The 12,987-nt window shown below is 34.2% G+C and overlaps 1 protein-coding gene across 8 annotated transcripts in view; it reads left to right on the forward strand.

Annotated features, from left to right (window-relative positions):
• The first annotated feature begins 476 nt into the window (after positions 1-476).
• Positions 477-12,987, forward strand: part of LOC145266567 (RUN and FYVE domain-containing protein 2-like) — a 328,450-nt gene continuing 315,939 nt past the window's right edge. For 3 of the 8 annotated variants that reach the window (XM_080122403.1, XM_080122393.1, XM_080122400.1), the window contains exon 1: positions 494-796. In XM_080122403.1, the coding sequence (XP_079978529.1) occupies positions 625-796 (172 nt within the window). In that variant the 5' untranslated portion in view covers positions 494-624. Of the gene's footprint in view, positions 797-12,987 lie in introns of all 8 variants that reach the window. The other 5 variants (XM_080122390.1, XM_080122398.1, XM_080122395.1 and 2 more) reach the window with 4 other exon arrangements.

Below are 12,987 nucleotides of genomic sequence, written 5' to 3' on the forward strand. Positions count from 1 at the left end.
AAATCTACTCATCTATGACTGACACTGCACGTGCATAAAAAAGATGGCCGCCAAAGAATACAATGTATAATACAGCTTTTCTTTTTCTGCACTTAATTACTTCTGGATAAAAGTCACGAAAGTTCGGGCCACACTTCAATTTCTTGTTCTCTCTCAGTGGAGGAGAAATCCTTTATAACTGAGACAATGTTTATTTTTGTTCTTTTTCTCCACGTTAAAAAAAAAAAAGGACCCTGGTGTTTAACTCTGTCCCGTGGTGACTGTAAAATATGAACTCTATAAAATAACCACGAACTCACTCAACCCTTATTTCACATATGTTAATGCATCCATATTCGTGGATTCGAGAAATGCAAATACGTTCCTATTGTATCAAGGATGTTTTTAACAAATTATTAAATAAAGAGTACTAATACTTATTGAAACAGTGCAACGGATTAGCTCCGTTGCCATAAATTACAACTTCCGGGTGGTGCGTTGGGGGTCATGGACAGATTGTTGTTGTTTCGAAATTAAAATAGCTGCAAAATCGTCGCACGTTTTCAACTTGGCGCCGTATGACGTCATAACGAGGAAGAATTGTCAGTTTCTGCGGGACTGACACGAATTTATTTATTTTTTAAGATGGCCACCTCCATCGAGAACAACTCAACTGTCGAGACTGACGTACTGAAACAAATTGGCTCTGCCGTCGGGCAGCCGTCACCCATGTCGCAATCGAACAGCGGTGCCAGTTCCGAGGATCCACCCGCAGTGTGTCCATTATACGCACCATGGAGAAGACTGCGGTATGAAAGTAAGTCGATCGTGTTTATTATCACTTTTTTTTTTCTTTTTTTTTTTCACCCTTTCATGTTTTTATGTCGTTTATGTCTGTCTGATTTATATTATTCGAAATTTAACCCAGTTAAAAAAATAAAAAAGTATTTAAAAAAATCTTTATCATGTACGTACCCGTCACGGAACGAAAATGTAATATTCCAAAAATCACGTAAATTGATCATACATAGTTTATAAATCATTTTTTACGAGTTTTAGCGATTTAAATAGTAAATCGTAGCCATTACAAGGATGATTTTGATCTCTGTAATTCAAATTGAGTTGCCTCCCTCTTTAGTAAGCACAGCACAGCGGTTAAAAACACAACGTCTCGCTTCGTCATAAAACTTGATTTTCTTCCTTTATACTTGATCAATTTACGTGATTTTTTTTTTTTTTTTTTTTTTTTTTTTTTTTTTTTTTGAATATGACATTTTTGTTCCGTGACGGATACGTACATCATAAAGATCTTTCTGTAATTTTATTTGTAATTAGTTTACTTGCACTAAATATCGTGAACAAAAATAAATAAATAAAAAAACACGCACAAATCCATGGCGCAACGCCAACGGTTGGTCAACAATCATTGCTGAGTGGCAGTAATCTGCAGGTTCAGTATTCACCACAGGTGACAAGTGTGCAGTAGTACTGCAGTTTTACATCTCCCAACAAATTTAAAAAGCCATTCCCAATATGAGGAAGGGGTTTTCTTTTTAATTCCACCTTTATCGGAAAACAAAATTCGGTTAATGTGTACTACTGGTTGTCCAACCTTCAAAGGGTGTTTATTCCGAAAGCCGTTCTTAACATCGGGGAGGTTGGGGGGTTTTTATTCAGAAAGGCATTTTCTTATTTTCAACCTCCCGCAATCAACTTCTTAAAGGTAAGTCTTCGGGCGGTCCCCCTTCCCTAGTGCACTTTCACCCAAAATTCTCCTAAAATGAAAACAATGGTACTGACTCGTGCAAAATACGGACCTTGCTGAGATAATCACGTTAATTAGAAACCCATTCTTAACATAGGGAGAGTAAGGGGCATTTCTAAAAACTATTTTGTACTTCCACCTAACAGTTTTAACAAATTTAATAAACAAACTGGCAACAAACCTTTCCGTAAATTTTGAATTTAACTTGAAAATCGTATATTGAAATCAATTTTTAAAAAATAGCACAGTTCGTATTCTGCATAGGTACTGAATTAATTTACCAATGGGTGTTGCTTGCACAAGTGCATATAAATTAAAACTTTTACTCAGAACGAAAACAATCTATCACGGCGGATGAAATAAAAAGGTTATGTCTCCAGATTCCAGAATTCGACATTCGAGATTTTCAGTTTCGACTAGAAAATTAAGTTTGGAGGAGAAAAAAAAAAAAAAAAGGTCAGAGGTCAAATCGGCCAAAAACGCTGTGAATGCAACGAACGAGAGAATAGTAGTCCGAATGATCTGAACGATAATAAAAACTCATTCGTTCAAAAATGTTTGTTTTTCGGTTGCAGCAGTTTCTGTTTTCAACTGCTAACTAGAATGCAATTTTACTAAAAATAAAAATTAAAAAAAATAAATAAATAATGTTTTATTCGTGTATTTTTTAAATGTGTTTGCTGGACATTTGTAAAGAAAATCGTTTATAAACGTCAACGATTTTTTTTTTTTCGGGGGTGGGGGTGAGAATACTGGTATTCGTATAGATCAGGCCCCATGGCTTTCCATATTGACTCTAATAATCGGTTCGAAAATGAATTACGACAACCGCAAGGCGATCGCACAAAATAAAACTCGGGTTCCTGAAAAATAAAATTACTGAGTTAGTTTATATTGCATTCTTTTTTACGCATATATTTATATAATACCTATTTTATTCTTTTTTTGTTGTTATTGCTTAAAAAAAATCTTGTGTTTGTTTTCTAGTTTTCATTCTTTAAAAAAATGATTTTTATTATAAAAACAAATACTGTTCAAATGACTGCAACAAATAAATCAATCAATAACACTGGCAAAACCAAAACAAAAAATAGTACGTCAATATGGGCAGCCGTGGGGATTGATCTATATATGCACAAAAAATAATTTTATTTATAAACAAAAAGCAGGTTCCCCGGATTGTTTTTTTTTTTTTTTTTTTTCAGTTAAGAAATAATTTTCGGTTTTGTTAATTTCGTCAACAGATTTAATCGAAATTAGCTTCAACGAGACTTGGTTTACTTAATTTTTATTTTATTTTATTTAAAGCACGTGATATAAATAAGATACCCTCCCTCAAAACACACCCGATTTTTAAACTTGTGCGTTAAAAAAAAAAAAAAGAAAGCAAACAAAAAAGAAAACAACAAAAAACACAACAAAAGTACATTTAAAATTAAATTTATTTATTGAATTAAATAAACGACAACTAAAAATGGAAATTATTTTTTTTTTTCTTTTAATTAAATTTTTATTTTAATGTTCGTTCACGTGTTATTTTTATCGAAATGTACACAGACGAAGATCCCTCACTCTCATCGAGAGCTATATATATATATATATATATATATATATATATATATATAACAACACAACTTCATGTCTGCATCCGTGTTTTTCCCGTGATTACGTGACATACATATTGAATTGATTTCTGTTTATATTTCGGTAAAACTTGCGGAGAATGCTCTGTTTTATGGTTGTTATAAAAATGGGACGGAAAATTAAATTTCGTTTCGTTTTAAATTCGGTACATTTTTTTTTTTACATTACACCCAACTCCTCGTTCACATTTGACATGTCAACTTTTGTTGAGTTTTCGGGTATGCTGAAAAGGTATGAGGGGGGGTATTCTGAAAGCCGTTCTTAACATGGGGAAGTTGGGGGTGTTTATTCATTGTAAGCCTACCCGAAAACCTATAAAAGTCGACAGTTTCATTAAAAAAAAAAAAAAAAAAAAAAAAAAAAAAAAGTGTGCAAAATTGATTCTTTTTTTTTTTTTCGTTTAAAAATTATTTCGCTTTTGTTAAAATTTTATTTTCGTATATAAAAAAATCTTTCGGTTTTTTATATATAAAAAGTACTATTGTTGAATGTTATTCTTTCGATTACTTTCGTTTTTGGAGGCACACTAAAAAAAAGGATTAAAACGGAACGAAATTTAACTTTCCGTTCCATTTTTACAACAACCATAAAACAGAACATTCTCTGCAAATTTTACCGTTGTATGTCATGTCGAAATTAAACTAGCAGGCCGCCCAGCATTGCCCGGTCATAAAATACGCTTAAATATGATATTTTGATTAATGCAATTTTGTATTATTATACTAGCCTGGTTGCCCGGGTGTTTTGAGGTGTGTTGAGCAAAAAAAAAAAAATTCGTAGTAGGCAGGCTCAAACCTGTACCGCGAAGGAGGAAAAGAATGTGAAAAAAAAAGTGACGTCTTTGCTGTTGCGTCCATCGCTAAACCGGAAGTGACAAAGGTTTAAATTAAGGCTAGTCAATTGAAAAGAGGGGATGATTTTCGAAAATATTCGTCGAAAAAAGCGACCCCTTCCAGTAGAAAAGTGCCCAGTTGAGGGTGAAGGAATTTATGTTTTTAACTAATTTTTCGATATTTGTCGTCCAAAGAGTCGAGCTTCAAAACGATACCCATCTTGTGAAAATCTGTCGCCTTTGTCGAAACTTTTATACATTTAAACAGACGGGTGAGATTTATATTATAGAAGATGATATTGGACCCAATATATCCTAATGATTTAAAAATTTTATAAATTCCATTTTTTTTTAATTTTCACACTGTTGCACCGATTTTCCCCGGCTAAAACCCAAATATAAAGTTTCACATTGGTTTGAATACCCTATATATTAAGTTTCATGTCTGTAGACCAAATACTGACAAGAGTTTGGTAGGTAAAAATTTTAAAACAAATGTATGCATACATAAATATATATCGAAAGAGGTTTGTGTTTACTATAACCTTTTTTTCGCAAATATTATACAAGTATAAATCATGTAGAATATCTGCATGAATATAATTACACGTAATAGTTAACTAAAGATGACCATCCCATAAGAAAATTAAGTAAAATGAATGTTTAAAAGAATATGCAAATTTGCTAGATCTTTTGCAGATGAATCCAATTCCACGATTCATATTGTTGTCATATTTGGGCTAGTGCATCTGCTACTAGTCTCACTCCTAGACAAGGTTCAAAAGAGTCGCCAACCTGATAGGTCCTGAACTGGCATCTAAGCTTCAGCCTCTGTTTCATCGACGGAATATTGCATCCCTCTGCCTGTTTTACAAGTATTTTAATGGTGAATGCTCTGACTAACTGCAAGCACTTGTACCTCCTCGATATAAATACCCCCGACTAACCCGACAAGCAGCTAAATCCCACCCCTACACAGTAGAGATCCCTAGATGTAAGAGAGCTTTCTACTCCAGTAGTTTCTTCCCCAGAACTGCTAGACTTTTGCAACTCTCTTCTGGGATTCTGCTTCCCCCAAATGTACTGACATGCAAAAGTTCAAGTGTAATGTAAACCGACATCTTGCTGCCCAACTCCCTACATAGTATGCCTGTAGCTTATGTCCCTGATAGAAGCCCCTCATATCAAAGTGGCAATGTGCTTTGTTTGGGGGTGAAAATGTAATAACAATATATATATATATATATATATATATATATATAAAAAGAAAGTTGTATTTTCTATTTAAATAAGGCCTGCCTTTTTTCTTTCTTGGCCTTCGGACCACGATCAAAGACAAGTATATATCTAGGGTCAAGCACCCAGACGGACGCAATCTGAGGTTGACTCGGAGGATCTGCAACCGATTTGGAGAGCATTTCGAAGAGCGTTTCACGCAACAGCTCAATCTCCTTGCCATGAATTTGTTGACTATTTGGCTGACTCTCCCCACCTCGAGGCGGCTAGTTGCAAGGTCAAGGTAACTGAGCAGGAGGTCCTAACTGTACTGAAGCAAGTCTACTGCAACAGATCACTGGGACGATGGTCTGACTTACGAATTGTATTTAAAGCTGTCGCCCATGTTGATACCGATTCTGACAGATGTGTTGAACCACTAACTTAACGAGGGCTCCAACTGGGGTCAAGTCACCAAGAGAGTGATTGCATTGCTGAGGAAAACAGATAGGCATGGTAGGGAAGAACTAGATGATTACAGGTCCATAACTCTGCTAAACACAGAGCTAAAGATTTTAGCCAATGTCCTATCGAATCGGCTGCAGGTTATTATTGGCAAATTGATCGAACCAGAGCAGAACTATACAGTGAGAGGGAGATTGATTCAAGACAACTTGCAACTGATTCGTACGATCTTAGGAGAGATAGAAGACACAAAAGCCGCATTGATTAATTTGGATCAGTCCAAAGCTTTCAATAGGGTTGACCATCACTTCCTGGTATCTGTTCTGAAGGCCGCAAATGGATCTCCATACTGTACCACTCACAATTAAGTGGGACAGGTAAACCCCTGCCTGAGAACTATCTAAAATTCCTATAGAGCAAGTTGGGGTTTGTATTACTGTACACATAGATTCGAAAAAGTTGTCAAAAAACAAATATATAACAAATAAATGTTATCAAAGGCAAGATAAGTTACTTTTCTATCAAACTGGATATATTTTTCGTGTTTTTATTCAATTTAACATGTTTATTCAGCTTGAAAAACATAGTGTTTACCGATGTATTCGAAAATTCAAGATGGCGTCTCACACCCTCTTTAACACCGTAAGTTTGGAAAAAGGTGTTATAAATAAAAAACTATACAAAATACTATTAAAAACCTGCCGAATATGTCAACCTATGTCACGGTAACATGTATTGAGCGAGTTTTTAACAGTATTTTATCCGGTTTTTTATTTATAACATCTTTTCCCACACTTACTGTGTTAAAGAGAGAATAAGACGTCATCTTGAATGTTCCAATACATCGGTAAACACTGTATGTTTTTCGAGCTGAATAAATATGTTAAATTGAATAAAAACACAAAAAATATATCCAGTTTGGTAGAAAAGTAACTTATCTTGCCTTTGATAACATTTATTTGTTATAGAGTATAGATTCCACTTCATGTATACGAGCAGTACCCCCACTCTCTCCCTCTATTTTTTTTATTTTCGCCCTTTTTGCAGCAGATTATTATTGAATGGACACAAGTCAACCAGTCTATAAAAAAAAAATCAATTTTTAAATATTTGTAGGGGGTGCTCAGTTTCAAAGACAACCTTCTAGTAAATCGATTGTCCATTCAATAATAATTTGCTGAAAAATTTGATAAAAATGACCAAAATAAAATATATATATATAGGGGGGGGTAGTACCACTCGTACACGTAGACCTTAATTCCAAAAACTTATGAAAAATGATGGAGTAGATGTGCTAGATATATTTTTAACAAAAACTCATCCACAGTAATGGTCCGACATTTGTGTTTTGAAATGGCAAATTGTTAAATTAATCGATTGCAGTTAACTCCCTTGGATATTGAAAACTCTTCCACATTATAAACTCGATAAATTTTATTTTCACTGCTAGTGTACATATATATATATATATATATATATGTATGTATATAAAATAAGAATTGCAGTTAAGTTTACCAAAATGATCCAAGATGGCAAAACTAAAGTGAATTATAAATATTAAAGAATTAATATTTATAAAGTAATCTCAACCAGATGTAAAAGCTCGATAAAACCAAATAGGAAATAGAGCTTATAATAAGAACAAGTAGTTAATAAAACATTTTAAAAAACACTTTGAAAAAGAGTTAAAAACATATTTAATTTTAAAAAGGAAACACTAAATAAATGGATAGTCCTTAACCCGCAGAGTTTCACAGAAATACTTTCCTTCTCATCAGAGGGTAAGATTTAGCAAAATGCTGGATCTGATTTTGCTTGCAAAAGTATTAAATGAAATTACAAGTAAGTCATAGATCTTACTTGATAACAAAAAGTGAAGCAGAGGGAATAGGGTGAATAAAAAGTGATTTCACGCGAATGGATAGTCTGGTGAAGGGTAAAATTTCCAATGACAGTAAAATTCAAAGATGCAGAATCCAAGAAAGTTTTTAACTCTTTTTCAAAGTGCTTTTTAACATGTTTTATTAATTACTTGTTCTTATATATATATATATATATATATATATATATATATATATATATAGTACTGATTTCTAAAGTTATAAAAATATGCCATAAATGTCCTCAGCTAGAATCGAAATCAAAACATTTAATACTCCAGCTGCATTCCCTACCGCTTGAGCTAGAAAGATTTAAAATTAAACCACTTCAAGCTATGAATGAATTTGCGCATGCACAAAAGTAATAGAAATGTGTCGACAAGTTGAAATGAACATTTTGCATTTCAACTTGCCGACACATTTCCGTACGCGTGATTCATCCATCCAAACAAAGATTTTACTTGGAGCATGATTACAATTTCTTGTTTATATCTGTGTTATGTGACCCGTAGTTTAAGAGTTTGTCAGGTAAATATTTTCACACATACATACATTGACTGTTGTATCCATATAGACTAAAATGCCATTATAAAGATAAAGTTATAGTTTTATAGAAAAAAAATGAACATGTAGCATAGATAACAAGCAAAAAATTGGTCACTGGTCAAAGAACAAATAGATATTACCAAAGGCAAGGTAAGTTACTCTTCTACCTACCCGAGTAATTTTTTTGAGGTTTTAACTCCTTCTAAAGCACCAAGTAGTGTCGAGCGTTATGTTAGTATGAGAGCAAAATGGCTGACATGGGACAGTCATCTGGGGAGGCGTGATAATCGCGCAAAAATCGAAAACTAAACCTGTAGAAACCCACTCAATTGATAATTGCTCAAAAATAGGAAATTAAACAAAATACTAGTAAAAACAAATGCAATAAATGCCATATTGGCCTTTATTGGGTAGGCTTTTTTTTTTTTTTACAAGGAGGTCACCACTTATCAAGGCCCGGAAGCCACTCAAGGATAAGGGTTATTGCATGTACAGTACATTGTACGTTAGTGTTCAGATTTCATAATGTGTCTATGAAATCTCAACACTAACGTACCAGTATTTGGTTTAATTTTTGATTTTTGAGCGATTATCGAGGTCCCTCATATGAGCGCCTCATGTTCACCATTCTGTTTTCATGGAAACTTAAATGAATGCTAACTAATTTTTCCAAGTAAATAAACGCTTTAAAATAAGTTGTACCCACCTTCAAAAAAAAAATTACTCAGGTAGGCAAAAGAATAACTTATCTTGCCTTTGGTAACATTTATTTGTTATATATTTGTTTTTTTTTTTTTTTTTTTTGTTTTTTTTTTGCTTTCTTAGAATCACACCATCAATATCTGCAACAGAGAAATGAAATTTTCAGGTCATGAAGGCATAAGTTCAGTTATCCATAACAATGTAATTTACAGCACCCTCTGATCCATTAATTTATTTATTGCGGACTATTATCCTCATCTTTTCTTAGTTGTTGTTTCACGACGTTTCGGCCAACTATTCCTCTGGCCTTCGTCAGGTGGTAACCGTGACGGGATAGGAACTCTGAATCTCCTAACTGCATTCTCAGCAATTACTGCCATCCATAGTTGTTGTCGTCTCACCATGTTTTTGGCCAAGTAAACCTCTGGCCGGCTTTGGGTAGGATAGCAGTTTCAATCCTACCTATTGTTTTCATTATCTTGGTCATGCCCCTGTTATTCATGGCAATCCAGCAATGCATTTTGAGGGTGCTGGCAGTGGTCCTGTTGTCATAATTTTGATCGGTAAAGAGCATGAGTTTTACAGCGGTGCATTTCCGATCTCGCTCGTTGAATATTGTGTCACTTTCAGACATGATAGAAGGCTTCTATTGCTCTTGGGATTTGTGCACAACTAATGGTCTGCAACAAAAAAAGAAAACTGGTTTTCATCAAACGGAAGTGAAATCATGTTGTCTTTTCTAGGGCGGCAATTTTATCGTTCCACCCCGTATATTATACAAACGAAAAAATATTGAATTTAAAGTTTAACAAAAGGTATCTATGTAATTGTCATGTCACAAATATTAATGAGAAACTGTTTTTGATGAAGTTTATATGGGAAAAAAATTTGTCCAACATTTGAATTTATGTTCGTTATGTGACGTAAGCAACAGAACTTAATTATCTCCCCTGTCAACTTACCTCTTTTCAGTAAGCGTAACATAGTGATTTCGTTTCCTTTCACAAATTTCTTTTTTCATTAATAATTATTTATCTATCATCGTTTTTCGTAATTTTTGGATACGTTACTATTTGAGACCTGATAATTACATAAATACTGTTTGTTTCACTTAAAATTCAATATATAATTTTTTCATTTGTATCTTATTCAGCATTTCATTATTTTTTAATTTTTTTTTGCAATAATTCTGACAAATTATTGCATAAAAGTAGTTGAGCACTCGTTAGAATTCTGCACACGATATAGTTTTTTTTTTCCCCCAGAAATTCGAATTGGGGGTTCAGAGAATGTTGATGCATAGGATCAAAATAATGCAAATGTCTTTTGTTGAAACAAGACTTGAATTACACATCCATTATACAAGATGGAACGATAAATTTGTTGCCCTAAAACAACACTACAGCTTTATTTAAAAATTTTTATTGAAAAAAAATCAATTCAGGTAACTTGATTATGTAGTAGAGCTGACATCTATATAATGTAGCTGCCTTCAGCCTCAATCACCGCCTTGATACGGGTTCGGAACTGGGAGCATGCCATTTCTACAAGTGCTGGCAAGAGCTCAGCGAATGCTTAGCGGATTGCAGCAATCAGGCTGGCTTTGGTGTTGTGGGAGGTCATGTTGGTGATGTTCCCAAGTAATGACCAAATTAAGTAGTCCAGCAGGTTAAGGTTGGGGGAGGAGAGGGGGGCAAGGAGAGAACGGTACAAAGTCATAGCACTTTTTCTAAAGCCAAGCCTGGGTCTCTTTGGACTTGTGGGCCTGCTGCCAGTGCCACACCCAGAGTCTACCAGCAGCTACCTGATTGCACCAAAGGATTGTCATACTGTTCAGCGCATCCAGATACACTTTTGTGTTGATTTTCGAGCCGACTTTGAAGATGTGAGGTGGCATGATGTGGCCCTCACTTGAAACCACACCCAAAACCATAACCTTGGCTGGAAACTTTGTTTTCATCACCCTGGTTACATTCCTGTTGTCATAACTTAGATTGGTAGAGAACATGAGTTATACAGCAACGCATCTCCGATCTTGCTCGTAGCACATTGTGTCATTTTCAGACCTGAGAAAAGGGATTCTTGGGATATGTACACAAATGGCCAACTAGTAGATGGAGAACCGGTTTTTAGCAAATGGAAATGGAATCATGTCATATTTTCTACTATTACCACCACCACTATTACTACTACTACTACTACCACCACTACTGTTACCACCACCACCACTATTACTACTACTATTGCATGATTTAGCATCTTCTGTTCCCACCTGTTGGGGTTGGACGCTTTCTTGTTGGGTCTTGATGGGAACTGTCTAGGCATTATAATCACTGGCCAGGAACTCTGATGTTTAGTGTGTGAAGGTCAGTCAAATTTATCTTTAGTTGACCTTTGTCGACTAAATATTTTCATTTACTAGCCATGGTTTTTGGAATATGACATCTCTGTTCCATGATGAGTACATAAAACAAACATTTTTCTGTATTTTTTTAATTTTTTTTTTTTAAATAAGTGTAATTCTAAATATGCAACAAATTTTATGTTAAGACTTGAAAGTATAAACATTTGAATTTCTTCAAATGTTTATTAAACAGCCTTCATTTAAAAAAAAAAGAGTATATTGTTCTATTAAAGTTTTATTTCTTAACTAATTTGACTTTGCTCGTTTTATTAAACAAAAAAATGGAGATTGAAAATGCATTTTTCACTCAATAATGAACTCTGGAAGATTGTCTGTGAAAAAAAAAAAAAAAAACAAAAAAAAACACAATCACCAAAAGATAAGCATTTTATTATTTCTAGTCACCATTTTGAAAAAATTCACTAACAAATGCAACTGTTTCACTTGCAACATAAAGTCCTGGCCTTGATAATGTCCAGCCATCACTTCTTTCGCTGGTTATGGTTCTATATTCTATTTAAAAACATTTTCTTCAAAATCTTTGGATTCGGCATTAAATAACCTCTGAAATTAAAGGACAACATTTTGATAGTTTCTTCTCTTGGTCAACATGTCCTCAACAAATAAACTTCTAAACTAACCTATCTCTGCAATTCTGAATTTTTAATTTCACAAAAAAAAACCCTTCTTCCCTTGTAGTTGTCTCCCTTTCCTCATATTTATAAAAAAAAAACCAAAAAAAAAAAAAAAACCGAAAATATGCACGTAGGTATCGATCCTCTGTTTCGTAAAGCATTTTTTCACTAATATTAACAATTAGCATAGAGTTCCCGAAAAATTGAGTCATAGGAAAGCCTTAAAAAATATCCTAGTGATCCCTGAAGATTGAACTTTATGATCTACGGACCCACTCTCAAACCCACGGTTCAAATTCTTGCAATGCAAAGCTAACCCCTCTTTTTCTTAGTAGAGAAAAGGAAACGTGTATTCAACATCCAAAGAAAGTCACGGAGCGACCGAAACATTGTGCCAATAACACCCAAGATGAGAATAATTATCCGATTAATCAGAATAATACTAACCTATCTCTGACCAGGTCTTTTTTATTTATTCTTCTTTCTTTTAAATCCTTCTTTATCACGTCCCCCCCACCCCACCATGCTTTCCTTGGCTTTCCTCCTGTGAACTGACCTTGCGAACTCAATTGTTCTACATCTAACCCAAAAACTCTCCTCCCTATTTTCAACATGGTTATAACATCAGTCACCTGTTCTACACACATATCCCTGTACCATTCAGATTTAATCTTCCTCTGAGATCATCAGATCTAAGCCTGTCTATTACACATTACACATCCATTATATCATTCTCATATCGTTTCTATCCATGCAACGTATATCCTCAACCCTCACTTACATACATTATCATACTGCATACTGCTGCCTGATAATCTCTTTCCTTGGCTCACAGTGGTAACTCTCTGCTGATTAGTAATGACAGAAGTTTACTGAACTTACTTTATCAACTTCTAACTGTTGCAATCACTTGAGCAACT

This window comes from Euprymna scolopes, chromosome 41 (assembly GCF_053919585.1).
Source record: "Euprymna scolopes isolate OS-2025 chromosome 41, ASM5391958v1, whole genome shotgun sequence".
Lineage (NCBI taxonomy): Eukaryota > Metazoa > Mollusca > Cephalopoda > Sepiida > Sepiolidae > Euprymna > Euprymna scolopes.